Genomic DNA, 17,571 nt, shown 5'->3' with positions numbered 1-17,571 from the left:
ATATATAGGACATGAGAACATGCGCCTAGGAAAGGACAGAATAAAACAGTTTTAGGGCCTTTTAGATGAAGTAGCCAACTTAGGCAAAAGTAAGATAGGAAATTGTCATGACTTTATACTTTCAGGGTGCTTGCTGATTGACTATGTCAAATATCCTAGCCTTTTCTCTTAATGTGCCCATTAAATTTTTATGTCCTTATTGCCCTTAATACCTCTTTTAACTTAAGCAATAACTCATGTGTTGGGAACCAGGGTGGGGGAGCTACATTGTATTGAGTAGATGGCCAGCTTTTGAGCACACTCAAGGATGTTGTTACCCTACAGCTTGGAAAGTCTTGCCTATGTGTCTCCTTGTGTTTGTCTCCTTTTCTGTGACTGACCTTTGCTGAATGCAACCTATGATTCAAGTTTCACTCATCAGACATGCTCAACTAACCATAGGTATCGGTGATGCCAAGTAGCAGATATAGGAAAACTTAGCCAGATAGTGCCCACTTCCTAGAGGCAGGAGGAGCACTGGCAGTGGTGGTTGGTGGTGGTGATGGTGCAGGTAGGGTAAAGAGATCTAAGCAACAACATATCAACAACACAGAGAGGCACTGCTGCCTGTGCATGACCAATAACAGCCTCATAGGCTATGCTGTGGACAACTGTGACTGGGCCCTAGCTTCTGACAATTCCAAACTGATCTATTGAACCTTTTCAAGATTTTAAGTCCCTAAAATTATTTTCTGCTATCAGCATAGGTTAGTTTCCCTTGCTGTAATTCAACTGACACAGGTAATTAAATCAGGTGGTTTAATAAATAATAAGTACTTCTGGGGCTGGAGCAGTAACACAGTGGATTGGGCATTTGTTTTGCATGTGGCTATTTCAGGTTCTATTCCTGACATTTCACATGGTCCCCCAAACCTGCCAAGAGTGATTTCTGAATGCAGAACCAGGAGTAACTCCTGAGTACTACCAGGTGTGGCCCCAAAATTAAAATAAATAAATAACTACTTCTATTGTATAGTGGCCTTTTCCATTTCTTTTTCTCCTTGTGAAAATTGTGAGTCACAGCTATCACATTTCAATGGACTGGTTCCTATACTTAGGTTGAGAAAAATCAAACAATATTTGTAATAATAAAGGAAAATGGAGAGAAAGGACCAAAAGTCAGTGCCTTGTGCAGGAGAGTAGCACAACAGAACTATGAACTCTTTTTATTGGTTTATTTTATTAAAAAAAAAAGTAGCTTACAAAAAATAATACACAACTAAAGTGTTACCAGGATACAATGGGCTGTAGGTCCAAGTTCCTTCTATCCATGATACCAAGAAGCAAATGATCAAAAAGCAAGCTAAGATCAAGTTCAATTCAGCTCAATTAGTAGTGCTCTTTGGGTTTATAGTTGTGCATGGTAACTTACATTTTCAAAAGCTTTTTACAATTTATGAAGCATTTGATTCATTAAGCTTCATTCCCTAAGATAAAATAATCAGCACTTTTGGGAAGAGTTGCTCTTACATCTAACCACCCTGTTTTCCTTTCCTATTTGTATGAGTTTTTAAATTGCAGCTACAAAATGAGTCAAGAATGAAGCAACACTAATGTATTTAAACAAAAGGATCTCTTGATTGGAGCCATCATATAGATATATTGGATGTTACTACAACTTCCATTTTACAAATGAGAAAAGAAAAGTTCAGATGCATTAGTGACTTTTCCAAGATTAAATAATTACTAAATGGTAGAATCCTGACATAGTTCATTTGAGAAAGCATACAATATATATGAGCATTTAATGTGTTAGACTGAATAGACAAGATATAGAACTAATTGATGAAAGGTGATGAGATAGAAAACACAGAGACAGAAGCATATTTTACCAACTGGCAGGATCTTTATTGAGGAGTTGCTTCTGAGCGAGGTCTGACAGTCTTTGCAGAGGCTGCCAGAATCATAACTTCCCATAGCCTGCAATAGGATTATATAGATTGCATGTGGATTAATAGGGTATACATACTGGAAGAGGTATGTGCTCACATGTCCTTAGGTTAAAGATTTTCCATCAACCCTGCAATTAGATTGTGTGGGGCCTCACCATGGTCAGTCTTTGTAACTTGTGGTATGGGCTAACATTCTCAAGCAATCATCATTCATTCAATTATAACTTGCCCTTCTCCTTGTGGAGTAGGAACTGCCTGATCTTTAATCCTAGCAAGCCTTATATTTAAACCCTAGATAACTGAAATTTCTATAACCAATATGTTACATTATAAATTATTATAGTTGTGGACTGGAGTGACAGTACAGTGGTAGGGCGTTTGCTTTGCATGCTGCTGACCCAGGCCAGACCAGTTTTGATCCCCAGTATCCCATATGGTCCCCCAAGCCTACCAGGAGCGATTTATGAGTGTAGAGCTAGGACTAACCAACCCCTGAGCGCTGCTGGGTGTGGCCTAAAAGAAAAAAAATTATTATAGTTGACACTTTGACTGTGCTCCATTGTAATTAAGGTAGCTGATAATAAATTCTTTTCTACTTATACCAGATCCATATAGCCAGATTCTTTGACGACCTATTTTGCAATATTGTAGACTCAAAGGTTTAACCTAATACCAAGTTTTATATAATTTTTCTAGATTCTGTAAAGTGAAATAGGGTTACATTTCTTTTTGTTTTTTTGTTTGTTTGTTTTTTATTTGTTTTTGGGAGGCCACACATGTTGATGGTCAGAGGTTGCTCTTGGCTCTGCATTCAGGAATTACTCCTGGCAGGCGACCATATGGGACACTGGGGATTGAATCTGGGTCCGGCACATGCTAGGCAAAGGCCCTCCCTGCTGTGCAATTACCCCAGCCCCTTCGCATTCATTTCTTGAATGTCACGAAGGAACAAAAAAGTTGACCTGAATATGAAACTGACTACACCACTGAATAACCAATTGGCAAAACTTAGATTTCTAATAATATTTGTATTCAGCCTACTGCCATACATAAGGCAGGCTTTGTTTTCCCAAATTCGTTGTATAAATCAAGAAAGTGGACTTGTGAAAGATGCTAAAAATCAATTGCCTTGAAAGAAGAAATATTGGGCCTGGAGAGATAGCACAGCGGCGTTTGCCTTGCAAGCAGCCGATCCAGGACCAAAGGTGGTTGGTTCAAATCCCGGTGTCTCATGTGGTCCCCCGAGCCTGCCAGGAGCTATTTCTGAGCAGACAGCCAGGAGTAACCCCTGAGCAACGCCGGGTGTGGCCCCAAAACAAAAACAAAAAAAAGAAAGAAAGAAAGAAGAAATATGTTGTGTAAGTTGTACATAATGGAAAATGCTATTCTTGCATTTTCAGTTCAAACAGATCATTGTTAGTTCAATCTACAGAACAATAAGACAGAATTTTGGAATAAATCTCATGGCCAGTTCTCCCTCAAAGTTAAAAAGAAAATTGGGGGTAGCTTTTAGTGAAAAACTAAATAATAATGCTCGCATAATAATGCAAAGATGTAAAATAATGCCAAGATGCTGAAGAAATGTTTCCTGAGTGGGTCGTCGTCCCTCAGTAAAGTCAACAACAAAAACTTCCACCTTTCACCTATCTTGGTAAAAAAAAAAAAAGAAGAAAGTTGCTTCAGTTATGCATTTCCTTAGACCAAAAATAGAACAGCAAACACTTAAACGAATCAAGCAAACAGTGCTGCAGAGAGCCCTAGCTAGACTCCAGGCCCATTTAGAACTAGCCCCGCCCCTCCATCCCTCTCCCTCCCTCCCCCGCCAAAAAGGCCGGGTCTTCCGGGTTCTCCTAGCCACGCCCACTAAGAACTCTCCAAGCAAGCCCCGCCCTTCTTCCTCCCACTTCCTGGTAACCGCGCTCCTTTGCGCCGCCGTAGCGGGGACCTGATTGGCTGGTGCGCTAACCGCTAACGGCCGCTCTGTTTAAGCGCGAGTTGTCGCCGCCGTCGGCGTTGAGCTAGCTGGCCGTGCTGGTGGGTGGTGGCGACACCCCTGCTCCCCACTCCTGGAGGAAGCCGTAAGTCTGTGTCTTGCCACCTCGTTTACTAGGGACTCGCCTTGCCTTGCGCCTCGTCCCTTTCCACACCCGACCTCCCGACTCGGCGCCCTCCCGGGGCCTTGCGCTCCACCCCCAGCCCCCTCTGCCTCCGCCTTTGCAGTCGCAGCGCCCTAGCCGGGACTGGGACTCTAGTGGTGGCGTGCAGTGGGGTGGAGGGGATGGGGTGCCAGTTTGGGGGTCCACTTCTCTGCCTCTGGTCGCTTGGAATTTGGAGCTCGTTGCTTGGGGGCGAAACGTCTGGAGGAATTTTCTCTTCTGCGGACCGTTCGACTGCTGTCAACTTGAACTCGGTCGCGACCTCTGCGAGCCTCCAGGATTCTCTGCCACGTTTGATGGGGTCGCTTACTCGAGCTCCTTCTTTGTTTTGAGGGGAGAACTTGAACTGGATCTTGAAGTTCACGTAGCACTTTGGTAGGGGATCTAAACCATGATTTTTTTATTTTTCTAGAGGAGAAATCCCAATTTTGTTAAGTTGGCTGTGGAGGCTGAGTATTTTATTTGATTAGTTTTCCTTAGGGATAGCAGAAATGCTAGCAAACGAGCCCCTGAGTGATCATAGTAGCCAGGTACGTGCTGTCAGATGCCAGGCCTACTCCTAGCATTGCAGTGCTCATTCCCTACAGGGAAAAATCCCTTCTTTAACCAAGCAATTGGAGACTTAACCAAAGAGATGTTACCACCACTTAACCGTGAAACTGGCACTCCACACCTGGCAGTGTTCAGTAATTACTTGCAGCTTGAAGCTTGGAAGTCACTCCTGGCCGTTTTTGTCTGGGGCACTGTGCAGTGCTCGGGATCAAGCCCCCGCCTCCTACGTGCAAAGCCTGAGCTCAGCCCATTGAATGATTTCTCTCATTAACCCCAACGCCTTTTTTTTTAAGTCTGAGAAGAAATTTAAGTTCTGTTTTGAAAGTTTGGTGAATTCACCAGTACATCCAACCCGATTGAGTTTTTTAAATTCCTGTTTAATTTCTTAGACTTGCTTTCAGTAAATTTGTGGGAGTTTTAACCACTAATTTCAATCTTAATAGGTTTTGTTAATCTAAAAGCTTAGTTTCTTCTGGGTAATAAGATTTTTTGGTATATAGTTGTTCTTGGCCGATTAAAATTCTTTATATCTTTGTTCTGTGATACCATATTACTCTTTTTGTTGTTGTTGTTGTTGTTTTGGTTTTTGGGTCACTGACCTTCTGCATGAGAGGCAAACGCCTTACCTCCTTGCTATACCTCCGGCCCCAACCATATTACTCTTTTGTAGCTGATTCTGTTTATTAAGATTTCCTTGCATTATCTCTCTGTCTCCTGTATTCAGCCCATCCTTCCCACCACCCCACTAGAGGTGCCAGGAGCAAAAGGATTTTCAGATAAAAGTTATTAATTTTATTTGTTTTCAGAAAGCCAGTTGATCATTGATCGTTTCCTCTTTTTTAGATTCAGTTTATTTATTTATGTCTTGATTAAAAAAAAAAAGAAGTAATGACCACCCCAACAGAGCTCAGGGGTCCAGGCCAAACTCGGAGCTGCTACCTAACAGTGCTCCAAAGACATTAGCCACATATTATTGGTGTGGGTGAGTGGGGTGAGGGCCTGCAAACCCAGGTGTGATGAACTCAGTGTTGAACACGTTTTAGGCATATTTGTTGCTACTTGATCTATCTCCTTTATTCTGATTTTTATGATTTTCTTTTTTCTCCTGGCTTTGGGCTTTATTTGTTATTTTGCCCAAACTGTAAAGTTGAATGATGTGTGACTTTCCTTTTTCCTTTTTTTTTTTTTTATGTTTCTTTGTTTGTTTTGGGATTACACCCAGCTACGCTCAGTGGGTACTCATGGCTCTGTGCTCAGAAATCGCTTTGGCCGGCTCACAGGACCTTATGGGATGCCGGGATTCGAACCACCGTCTGACCCGTCAGCTGTGTGCAATGCAAATGCCCTGTCGCTGTGCTATCTCTCCGGCCCCAGACTTTCCTTTTTCTTTTCGTTCTTTTTCCTTTTTGTTCTCTTTCAATGAGGGGCCTGCATCACTATTAAGTTTTCTCTTAGTATTGCTTTTGCTGTCTTTTACAGATTCTGATAAATTGTGTTTCACTTTTGTTTTTCTTCAGGTAATTAAAAATTTTTATTGTGTCACTTTACAATGTTATTCATGATTGAGTTTTAGTCAGTGTTTCGTTCAGCATCAGTCCTTTCACCAGAATCCACCAGTGTCCTCAGTCTCCCTCCCTTTCCTCAGCCCACATCTATGGTAGGCACTGTTTAAGTTTTTTGTTTTCCTTTTTTCTCAAAATCCCCTCTCCTTTTAGGCACTGTGGTTTACCATACCGTCACTGATAAGAGTATTATGCATGTCATTTTACCTCCATTCAGCACCTAGCTGCCCTATTTGCAGCTGCTATCACTGTCTTAGTGGACCCTTCCCTGACCATTTACCCCACTTCTCTATTCCTTCCTCCACCCCAGTGGTAGGTTTCCTTCTAACAGGGGTCTCAAATTCAATTTACCTGCGGGCCGCAGGAGGCAAAGTCGGGGTGATCCTTGAGTGCATAGTCAGTAGTAAGCCTTGAATATTGGGGGTATGTGACTCAAACAAACTAAAACAAAACAAAACAAAAGAAGTTTCCTCTAGGGCAGGGCCACAAAATGTTGTACAGAGGGCGAGTTTGAGACCCCTGTTCTAAGAATTAGTTCTCCTGCTCTTTGTTTTCATTGCCTTCAGGAGTTAGTTATTCCCTTTTGCAATTTTAATTTCTTCATTGATTTAGCACATGCTGGAAAGCATGTTTAGTCTTTGCATGCTTGACAGTTTATGAGTTTTCTTTTGTTGATTTCTAATTTTATAGTATTATAACCAGAAGAAATATTTGGCATGATTCCCGTCTTCATAGGTTTATTGATAATTTGCTTTATATTCTAGCATATGATCTGTGCTTGAAAAAGTTCCATGTACATTTTTAAAAAAGTAAATTCAGCTGGTTTGAGGGTAAAATGTTCTGTGTCTATTAAGCCCATCTGTTAATACGGTTGGCTCCTTATACTTTGCATAGTTGGTTTGTCCATAGTTGTAAGTGGGTTAGTACAAATTTTACACTTTGAAGAGATCCCCTTTCCTCATTTTGGTAAATATTACATGTAACTACTGTGTGCTGAGTGTCTCTTTCCTCACCTGACCTTTTATCAATTAGAATTATAAGTGTCAGGATGTAGTTCTAGGATATTAGGGTACTGAGGTGTCTATACCTTTACATAGTGACACCTCTACACTTAACTTGGGTCATGCCAACACAAGATAGGAGCAGAAGCAGCAAACAGAGGATACTGTCGGGGATACTGTTGAAGGAAACAGTTAACCCAGGCTTTCTAGGGACTTAAGAGTGTACAGACCAATGGGGACTATATCTGCAGCCTTCCAGTGCTCAAGGTGGGTTTTGCATTCCATGCTTTCCTGCCTATTTAAGGTTATAAGTTGTCCCTCTGCTGTGGTTTAGTCCTAGTCAGTAGGTTCTGTCACTCAAATCCTTCAGAGGGATGTAGACAGGAGATAATATAGGAGTCGGGTCTGGGTACTCTGAGACTTAAGTGTCTCAAGCACATTCAGTCAAGCTTGTTCTCACAGTTACAGCCACTCCGATGCATGCCTGGCTCCTTGGCCTTTTGTTGGTTGTCTGCCTTGGAGCTCTGTTCCCCAGTGTTCCCTGCCCTTTGGAGAAAAGCCCTTCTATTCTGTACTGACCAGACTGCAAATCACAGCCAGCCTGTTCCTCTCTGCAAGTTCCAGGATCCACAGGCACCCAGGAAGACTATGATCATTCCAATTACTCTTTGCCTTCTCCTCTGTCTTAGCATCTGGCCCATTCCAGGACCTGCATTTCATTCTTTTCTTTTCTTTTCTTTTCTTTTTTTTTTTTTTTTTTTGAGCATTTCATTCTATTAATCACATTCAAAACCATAGTTGAAAATTAGGGAGAAGAGAGTCATTCATTATTATTTATCCATCATCTTGTCAGAATCTAGTTGATTTTTTTCAAATTATATACAGAAGGTTATTGCAAATATAATAAATAAATACTATTGCTACTATTAAAAAGATATTATTTATTCTTTTATTAATCAGTTCTGTGATTTTTGTTTTCACTGAAGTGATAAAATACCTAATGATGGAAGCTGGCTCACTTTTTACCCCAGAAACAAAGAGACGATATGTGAGAGACAAAAGAATGTCAACAACTGCTAAGTTGAATATTTCTCTTGCTTCGAAGATCAAAACAAAAATAATAAGTAAGTCTAAAAATAAATTACTATTTTTGGGGGGGTTTTTTTGGATTGGGGACTATGCCTGGCAGTGCTCAGGGGTTATTCCTGGCTTTGCACTCAAGAATCACTCCTGATAGGCTCAGGGAACCATGTAGGATACATGATTTTAACCTGCGTGGCCATGTGCAAGGCAAGCAACCTACTCACTGTGCTATCTCTCTGGCCTGAAATTTTTACATTGTCCTGATGAATTGTTATTACTGTCTGTTAGTTTGTTTTCTTAAGTACAAAATATGACTATTTTGTTGAATGAGACTTGATTCTTATCTCCTTAACTCCTGTTATTTGGAACTTATGATGTTTATCCTCAGTGATGACAACTGACTTTTCAGCAGTGTGACTAGAATTGGCTCAAAGTACCTATCTGCTGTCCATTAAAGAAAATTCCAATGTGACCTTTCTGGAAAGATGTTAAGAAATAAGAAAGATTATTATTGTGTCCTGTTATACCAATTGGATGCTGGACCATCTAGGTGGTTAGCCCAGATAGGGTGTTATAGTAGGTGATTTTGTATAGTCAGAAGCCAGGATGAAGGTTCTGAACTCTATAGGGATCCAGTTTCATGAATTCTGCAGCTAAAACATTGCTTCTTAAAATGATCTCTGATTTCATCTTAGCAAGAGAGAAGGTTTTCTGCTGTAAGTGGTGATTGTGTGTGCCCTGTGAAATAACCAAGCCTCCTGAGTATTTTTTGTTTTGGGGATGTTGATTTTTTTTTTTTTGTTGTGTTTTGGTTTTGGCTATTTTGTGGGGGCTATTCCTGGCAGCACTCAGGCTTACTCCTGGCTCTATTTTGGGGGATCACTCTTGATTGACTTGGGAGACCATAGAGTAGGTGCCAGGAATTGAATGTAGGCTAGCCACTTACAAGGCAAGCACCATATCTGCTGTACTATATCACTCAGGTCCCCAATATCCTGAGCATGTGACATGCTTCTCTTGCTCTGGTCTTTAGAGAGGCTATTTTGGTTTTGTTTGTTTGTTTTGGTTTTTGGGCCACACCTGACAATGCTCAGGAGTTACTCCTGACTGCGCTCAGAAATCACACCTGCCAGGCTTGTGGGACCACATGGGATGCCGGGGGTCAAACCCGGTTCCATCCCAGGTCGTCTGCATGCAAGGCAAATGCCCTACCACTGTGCTATTACTCAGGCCCCTTTATAGAGGCTACTTTGGCAGGACCATAGTACACTTACTCTTAGGAACAAATATTTAGAATTTGAGGAAATCGAGCAATAGGAAAATGCTACTCTTTTAATTTCTGAAATTCTAAACAAGTTTTAACCTATTTTTATTTGCTCTATCAAAGGATTATTGGAAAACTCCTTTCTCTACCCAAAATGAAGTACTTTTTGAATCTCTAGCCCATATTTTTATGGAGGGGAATGCAAGGGACCTAACCAGTACTGCTTCACAATACTATGGACTACTCCCAATGAAGCTCAGCCCAACAGTCTGGCCTGACTGGGTTTGCTTTTGCCCAGCTTGGAGTATGACTTTGGCTGAGGTTACTTGGGCTATATTTGGAAATGCTTGGAGAAGATGCCCAAACTTTTAATCATTTTAACTTCACAATGATACTGAAATAGTGCTATATAAAAGAAAATTATGGAAAGTGTTCAAAGGAAACTCAATCTAAAATTTACCAAGAGGGACTGGAGTGGTAGCACAGTGGTTGGCATTTGCCTTGCACGTGGCTGATCCAGGATGGACATGGGTTCGATCCCTGGTATCCCATATGGTCCCCTGAGCCAGGGGCAATTTCTGAGCACAGAGCCAGAAGTAACCCCTGAGCCTCGCTGGGTGTGGCCCAAAACACCAAAAAAGAGTTTACCAAGGAACACACAATAAAATTATTTTGCTACCAAGAATAAAGCCTCTTTAATTAAAATTATATTTACATAGTGCTTGCAAAGTGATCAAATTTAGATTGCTACCCATACCTAGAAATAAGAAACTCGGTGGGGAAGTAGTAGATCCCACCAGGGTTTAAATGACCTGTGCAACATTATAGTTATCTGCTCCTTTTCATTTGAATTTTGGATTAATGGACTTGGGAGAATTAACTCTTTTCCTTAGTTCTGGAACCACAGAAATTGTATCTTAATTCTTCAGATTGTCTATACACATTCTTAAGGGATCAGTTTCTCCATTCTATATCCTAGTCACAGGAAAGAAGTTTAAGCAGCAAGTATGAACATTTAATTTTTATAACTGATTTAGTTATCTAGAATACAGTTTACCCTGGAGTTTCTTTATTTAACTCTATTCATAAACATTCTGCGTTCTTCACAACATTTTTATTCTTTATCTGCCTTCAGCTCCAGACTAAGTGCATCCTTTATAAAGTTAACTCTGTATTGTCATTTTTTCCAAATCAATGAAAATTAGAAAGTGAAGTACATTTTTGTACAGTAATTTTATTAAGGAATGTGTAAAGTATAAATTCAATATTAGGGGCCAGGCGGTGGCGCAAGAGGTAAGGTGCCTGACTTGCCTGCGCTAGCCTTGGACGAACCACAGTTCGATCCCCCGGCGACCCATATGGTCCCCCAAGCCAGGAGCAACTTCTGAGCGCATAGCCAGGAGTAACCCCTGAGCGTTACCGGGTGTGGCCCAAAAACCAAATAAATAAATAAATAAATTCAATATTAACTCTTTAAAATTATTTTACAGACAATTCTTCTATTTTCAAGATTTCTTTAAAGCACAACAACAGAGCATTAGCTCACGCTCTTAGTAAAGAAAAAGAGAATTCTCGAAGACTTAGAACTGATAACACGTTATTGCAAAAAGAAGTGGAAAAATTGAATTTTGAGAATACGTTTCTCCGCCTAAAGCTAAATAATTTGGTATGAAAACTATATTTTATTTGTGCTAAAAATGTAACAAAAATCTGAACTATTATTTTGGAAGCTCTATTTTAAAAATTTTCAATTATTTAAAAATTATCAAGTGCCATGTTAATGAACAGACAGTTCATAGTTACTAAAATAGGTGTCTGAGTCTACATTCTAAATGTTTACCTGTGTTCTCTTACAAGTATACGTGTATCATTACAAACCAACATAATACCTTAACCAGTAGTTACTTATAAGCAAAGCTTGTTGCTTGGCTATGTTTTGAGGAGTTGGGCATTATTTCTTCAGCGAATTAAAAGGAGTTCGAGTGTTTGTATTCTGTAACACTAGCATTTCAGTGATTACAAGCCTATTGGATTAAAGATTGTAGTCATTGGTCTTCCTTTGAATTTCCAATTCTGTCTACAGATAGAGCAATTAAAAAAATAAAAAAACATATTATCTGGACCACAACTATAGATCTAATTCTGAAATGAGTGAAAATCATTTAACATGGGAAAATGATTCACAAGAGAGTTTAAATTTCAACATTTATTTCCCAGGCGATGCATTATCATTGTCAAAAGAAAGAAAAATATAGGAAAATTTATGATCAAAAACATTCAAGATGTGTATGTGTAACAGAGAATGCCTATATCTGTGTGTCTATGTCTGTATTTGAACTAAATAGAACTGTATCTTATAACGAGTTTTTTTTGGGGGGGAGATGTTACTCCCAAGTAATGCCTAGGGGGCATGGGAGCTACTTGCTCAGCCTGGCTGTGCAGATCTCATGGTTCAGTGCTCATTCCCTGCAATATACTGCTGCTCAGACCAAGTGGTGCTGGGTCCAACAAGGCAACCCAGTCACATGTAGTAGTGTGTGGGAAGCTTGAAAGTGCCAGAGGCTAGACCTGGGACCTAGCACAAGCAAAGCATGTGCTCCACTCTTCCTCACCTTGTGTATTTTTCTTATGTTTGTTTTTTATTTGGGCCCCAACTGGCAGTACCCTGGGCTTCCTTCTGTGCTGAGGGTTCACTCCTAGCAGCTCCTGGGATCATATGAGATATTGGGGATACAACCCAGGTTGTCTGCATGCAAAGTAAATATCCTACTAGCTGTACTAGCTCTCTAGCCCCTGTAGCACCTTCTATTTTTGTCAGTGATAAGGGGCCTTACCACTCACTGTTCAGAAGGTGCTGTGGCCCCTTCTGTAATTCTTTGCAATCTGGACCAGTGATTTTATGGTAGGGCTCAAGTATATATTGTTTGGTTAGGTCCTATGTGCCCCAAATTACCTGGGCACCCTCTGGTCCTTAGGAGCTGATAGTGCATGGGGCCCTCCAGGAAAGTCCCCGGGTCTGCTCAGGGGACCATGTTGTCCCAGATCTTGAACTGGGCTTGGCTGCATATGGGGCATGTGCCTTGAGCCCTATTTCTGCAGCTCTTTCTATACTATCTTTTTAGGTCAAGATTATTTTAGTCATTTTCTTACTCTGTTCCACTGATAATATGCATAAGTGGTATAATTCTAAATATTGAAAGGAGCCTTTGTATTTCACATATACAGAATAAGAAGCTTATAGATATAGAAGCCCTTATGAACAATAACTTGATAACAGCCATTGAAATGAGCACAATTTCGGAGGTAAGTGGAGTGTATTATGGTGTACATTTTTAGCTTTTGTTTTGTTTTGCTTTGTTTTGGGGCCACATCCAGAGATGCCCAGGGGTTATTCCTGGCTCTGCTCTCAGAAATCAATCCTGGTGGTCTTTGGGGGACCAGGTAGGATGCCAGGGGTTGATGGCAAGCCACTGGATTAGCACTTTAGCCCTCTTTCTTAGTATTGTTGAACATATCTGAAATTAGTTAAATTAATAGTATTGAGGTTAGAGATTTATGTTAAATGTGTAAAAAGAAAGATCATTTAACTGAATAACAGCTGATTAACATAGCATATTTGGTTATTGAAATAATTATGTAATATTAGGTTTTGTCTTAAAAAAAAAAAGAATTAGACAGCTCAAAAGAACAGTTGGCTTTAAGCAGAGCCAAACCATACAAAACAGTAATAGAGGGCTAGAATGGTAGGTGCTTGCCTTGGTATACATCAGACCTGGGTTCAATCCCTGGCATCGCATATCCCAAATGGTTTCCTGAACTCACCAGGAGTAATTGTTAAGCACAGAGCCAGGAGTGACCCTGACCCCCTAAGCACCACTGGGTGTGGCAAAATAAAAAAAAAACACTTAACATTTAAATTTTTTTTCCTTAAAAATATAGCATGCCAGACTAATTATTACTTTTTATTTTATTTCTTTTATTTTCAAAAAGCACTAATTGTGCATTTCTTAATTGTGACAATCTTTTTTTTTTTTTTTTTGGTTTTTGGGCCACACCCGGTAACACTCAGGGGTTACTCCTGGCTATGCGCTCAGAAGTTGCTCCTGGCTTGGGGGACCATATGGGACGCGGGACGCCGGGGGATCGAACCGCGGTCCGTCCAAGGCCAGCGCAGGCAAGGCAGGCACCTTACCTCTTGCGCCACCGCCCAGCCCCTAATTGTGACAATCTTGAGGCTCTCTCTATGCTTCCTCTTTTTTTTTTTTTTTTTTTTTTTCATGTTGCTTAGGATATATCTCGAATGGGCTTCTGGGGTTGGAGCAATAGCACAATGTTAGGGTGTTTGCCTCGCAACTGGATGGACTTGGGTTCGACTTGCGACATCCCAATGGTCCCCAAGCTTTCCAGCAGCGATTTCTGAGTGCAGAGCCAGGAGTAACTCATGAGCGCTACCATGGTCTGACCTCCCAAAAATAAAATAACTTTAATAAAATAAATAACTAACTAGGTTCCTTTTATTGGACATTGAGTTATTTATTTACTTATTTTTTTTTTTTTTTTGCTATTAACTTCCATGTAGAGTGATGTTTTCTCTGGCCTTATTAATTTTTCTCCTCTCATGGATTATTTCTATCAGGATACAAAAAAGTCACCCTCAGTCTTTTAAAAATAAATAGGGGCTGGAGCTATAGCACAGTGGGGAGGGCATTTGCCTTGCAAGTGGCCAACCCAGGTTTGATTCCCTGCATTCCATACTCCCCTGAGCCTGCAAGAGTTAACCCTGAGCACTGCCAGGAGTGGACCAAAAATGCCTAAGAAAACAAACAGTGGGAGAAAAAACTTTAAAGAATTGCTTACACTGTCTCAGCTTTCTCTTTTGTTCATTTTGCTTGCTTGTTTGCTTTTTCTTTTGGGCCAACTGGCTGTGCTGTGTTTATTTTTGCTTTATGCTCAGGGATCTCTCGTGGCAATGCTAGGGGATCCTATGTTGGTGGAAACTAACTGATTTCGTGGATAGAACTGGGATTAGGGGCTGGAGCAGTGGTGCAAGCTGCCTGTTCTAGCTTAGGACGGACGGTGGTTTGATCCCCCAAGCCAGGAGCGATTTCTGAGCGCATAGCCAGAAGTAACCTCTGAGCATCACCAGGTGTGGCCGAAAACCAAAAAAAAAAAAAAAAAATACAAACAAAAACTGGAATTAGCCATGTGCCAGGCTAAACTATCTCTCTGGCAACTCAAGTTTCTCTTGAACCCTACCAGTGGAATTTTTCCTACCTTCGTACTTAAACATAAAACAGCTCTTAATTTTCCTGGTTGCTAAATTTTGGATAACCAGAGGAGTGGGGTACTAGTACTGTACACAGATACAGTACTTACCGTGTATGCTCCTTACTGTGGTTTACTCCCCAGTACTGCATATAATCCCCTAAGCGTCACCAGGAGTGATTCCCTGATAGTCAGGAGTAAGCTCAGAGCAAGCTGCTGTGACAAAATAAATAAGTAAATAAATAAATAAATAAATAAATACATTTTAGGTACTCACAGACTCAGTTCTAGGCCTTCTCTCTCCTGATTGTACTTGTTTCCCTAAATTCATCTAATTTTGTGGTTGTAATTACTAATAAATAAAAATATAGAAACAAAAATTTTAATAAAATCATCCAGACAGTCATTTAAATTGTGCTTTATCAAATCCAATACTATGTTTCATAAAGCTGATGGAGTCATGATAATATATGCATGGTTATATCTGTGTGACTTTATATATGCATGCTTATTCTATGCATAGATGGAAACATTTGGAAGGTTTATATGCCAAAATATTAGTGGTAATTTTCTGTGGCATGAATACAGATGGTTTATGATTAACTTTGACATCATATTCTCATTTAATATTGAATTCTAATGCATGAATTATTCTGCTACTATTGGTATCTTTGTATAATTTGATTAATTTGACACTTTAGTAGCACATAGTTTATGATTTAGAAGTCTTGCTTTTCATTTTCTTTTTCCAAACCAGTTCCATCAGAGTCCTTTTCTTCTGCCTGCTAGCAAAAAGAAACGAACTAGTAAACAGTGCAAGTTGACACATCCATTTGCAAGGTTAGTGCTTTAAAACTTGGTTAAATAGTCTACCTGAATTGAACTTTGAATGATTTTTGTTCCATCTGCTTCTTTTGAAATTTAGAAAAAATAATGAAATGATTGTTAACATTGTGCCAGTAAAAAGAAATTGAGGACAGAATGTAGTAATTTAACAATTCAATTTTAGGGAACAGAATAATAGGACAGTGGGTCCTACAGTAGGACACTTGCTTTATTCTACATTTAGTGTTTGTGTGTGTTATACAATTGTAAGGTATTAACAGGCTAGTGTTGGCATGCTGTGGTTTATGGTATTTCCTTCCATGTCTAGCTTTACAGTCTAAAGAAACATATATCAATTTAGTATGCAAATTTCTCTGGTATTCCTAGTCTAGTTATTTTCTTTTCCCCAGGTAATCAGTGGACTCAAGTATTTCTTTTTTTTTTTTTTTTTCATATTTTTTTTTATTTTAATTATGACAACAAAGATGTAAAGAAGAGGACAGGGTAAAGTTACAGTGGAAGCCCAATCACCCATAAACAGCATTCTCGGTAGTCCCATCGATGATGTCCCAGCCTTGAACTTTCAGCCAAAGAGCATTTAGAAAAACAAAACTGAACCCATGTACAGTACAATTACTTGTCCCTCAGATCCCCAGTTGTAGTACATACTATTTCTTAGCAGCACACAATATAATCTAAAGACATTATACTTATGTAGCTCCTTAAACATTGAGGGCAAAGTACATTTCTCTAGTTCCATGTACATACTACCTAGTTTAAGTTAACCTCAAAAGTTTTAGTGGCTTGTTTTTCTTAAGGGTTGGAGTCAAGGGAACATAGTAAAAAATGGTATTCAAGTGGCATTTGTTTGCATAGGCCCACCAAAACATAAGGGACATGGAAAGACAAATTATGGTCTAAATACAAGGAGACCCTAACCCTGAAGTTTCCTGGCACAGGATTGACTCTAGGCTCCAGGCAAATTAGTTTGTTCAATTCAAGTCATCCTCTGTAGTGGCAATACACCTCCATTCCTCACATAGTCTCTGTTGTTGGTATCATGCTTCTGTATTAAAGATCCTGGAGTCTGCATGTCCCATATTGCAGTCAGGATGGTGCATAGCATCCTCTCGTTTCACCTCCCACTTAAGGGGCACTAGAGAGAACCATGTCCTGTAGAGCAGGTCATTGTTGCTATCAAGTCTTCTCGGTGGAAACGGAAGTCTCTTTATAAGAGGTCGATGTCAGACCCTTGGTAGTGTCTTTCCTGGTAGAGGACTGCTTCCCGCTGTTGTTCTAAAAGACCTTGGATGTTTCGTAGATAGCTTGCCTGGTTCCGGCGTGTATGGAGGATGCCCATTCTTCTGAAGCCTGTGCCAGTTCATTATATCAATGTTCAGGGTGTAAGGTACATTGTACTGAGATTTATTAGATAAGAACTTATCTGTATGTATTTTTTTTCCCATTTTAATGTGTCTATGCAAACAAGGATCAATGCCATGGGGCATTATTGGTGCATCTGGAGATCCGGAGGAATGGGGGAGAGGGAGGTCGTGTGACCCAATTGCGGACCCCCCTGACCCTGGGCTGGACTTAAAGGCCGCTGGCCCATGAGGGGTCTGCCAGCTGGCCGTCCATGCCGGCTAAAATCTTGCTCCGGGAAGGGAGAGAGACCTCATTTCTAACAACTATATGGGATGCCAGGGATCAAATCCGGGTCCATCCCAGGTCAACTGCATGCAAGGCAAACAGCCTACTGCTCTGCTATCACTCCATCCCCCAAGTGTTAATAATCTCAGTAGCTCAATCAGTAATATTGTCAACAATGGGGACTAGAAACATTTACCCTTTATTCTGAATCTTATATTTCCTTCCTATAATTGTTTTCATTGAACACAAAATTGTAGCACCATAATATTATTTATGTTGTAG

General features: G+C 40.3%; 2 protein-coding genes across 2 annotated transcripts in view; one reads left to right on the top strand and one right to left on the bottom strand.

The window, feature by feature from the left end:
* CLK1 (CDC like kinase 1) overlaps nt 1-17,571 on the bottom strand; it is a 747,223-nt gene that overhangs the window by 172,016 nt on the left and 557,636 nt on the right. The gene's annotated exons all lie outside the window — the stretch shown is intronic.
* The window catches only part of SGO2 (shugoshin 2), a 34,359-nt gene that overhangs the window by 2,123 nt on the left and 14,665 nt on the right, over nt 1-17,571 (top strand). The window contains exons 3-9 of the mRNA XM_049772919.1: nt 3,921-3,965; nt 4,042-4,451; nt 7,454-7,469; nt 8,189-8,326; nt 11,040-11,215; nt 12,775-12,852; nt 15,572-15,654. Coding sequence (XP_049628876.1) covers nt 3,921-3,965; nt 4,042-4,451; nt 7,454-7,469; nt 8,189-8,326; nt 11,040-11,215; nt 12,775-12,852; nt 15,572-15,654 — 946 coding nt within the window. The remainder of the gene's footprint in view (nt 1-3,920; nt 3,966-4,041; nt 4,452-7,453; nt 7,470-8,188; nt 8,327-11,039; nt 11,216-12,774; nt 12,853-15,571; nt 15,655-17,571) is intronic.

The sequence above is a fragment of the Suncus etruscus genome, chromosome 5, assembly GCF_024139225.1.
Source record: "Suncus etruscus isolate mSunEtr1 chromosome 5, mSunEtr1.pri.cur, whole genome shotgun sequence".
In the NCBI taxonomy this organism is placed as follows: domain Eukaryota; kingdom Metazoa; phylum Chordata; class Mammalia; order Eulipotyphla; family Soricidae; genus Suncus; species Suncus etruscus.
Note: the sequence above shows the minus strand (reverse complement) of the source record. Positions and strands in the feature narration are given on the sequence as shown.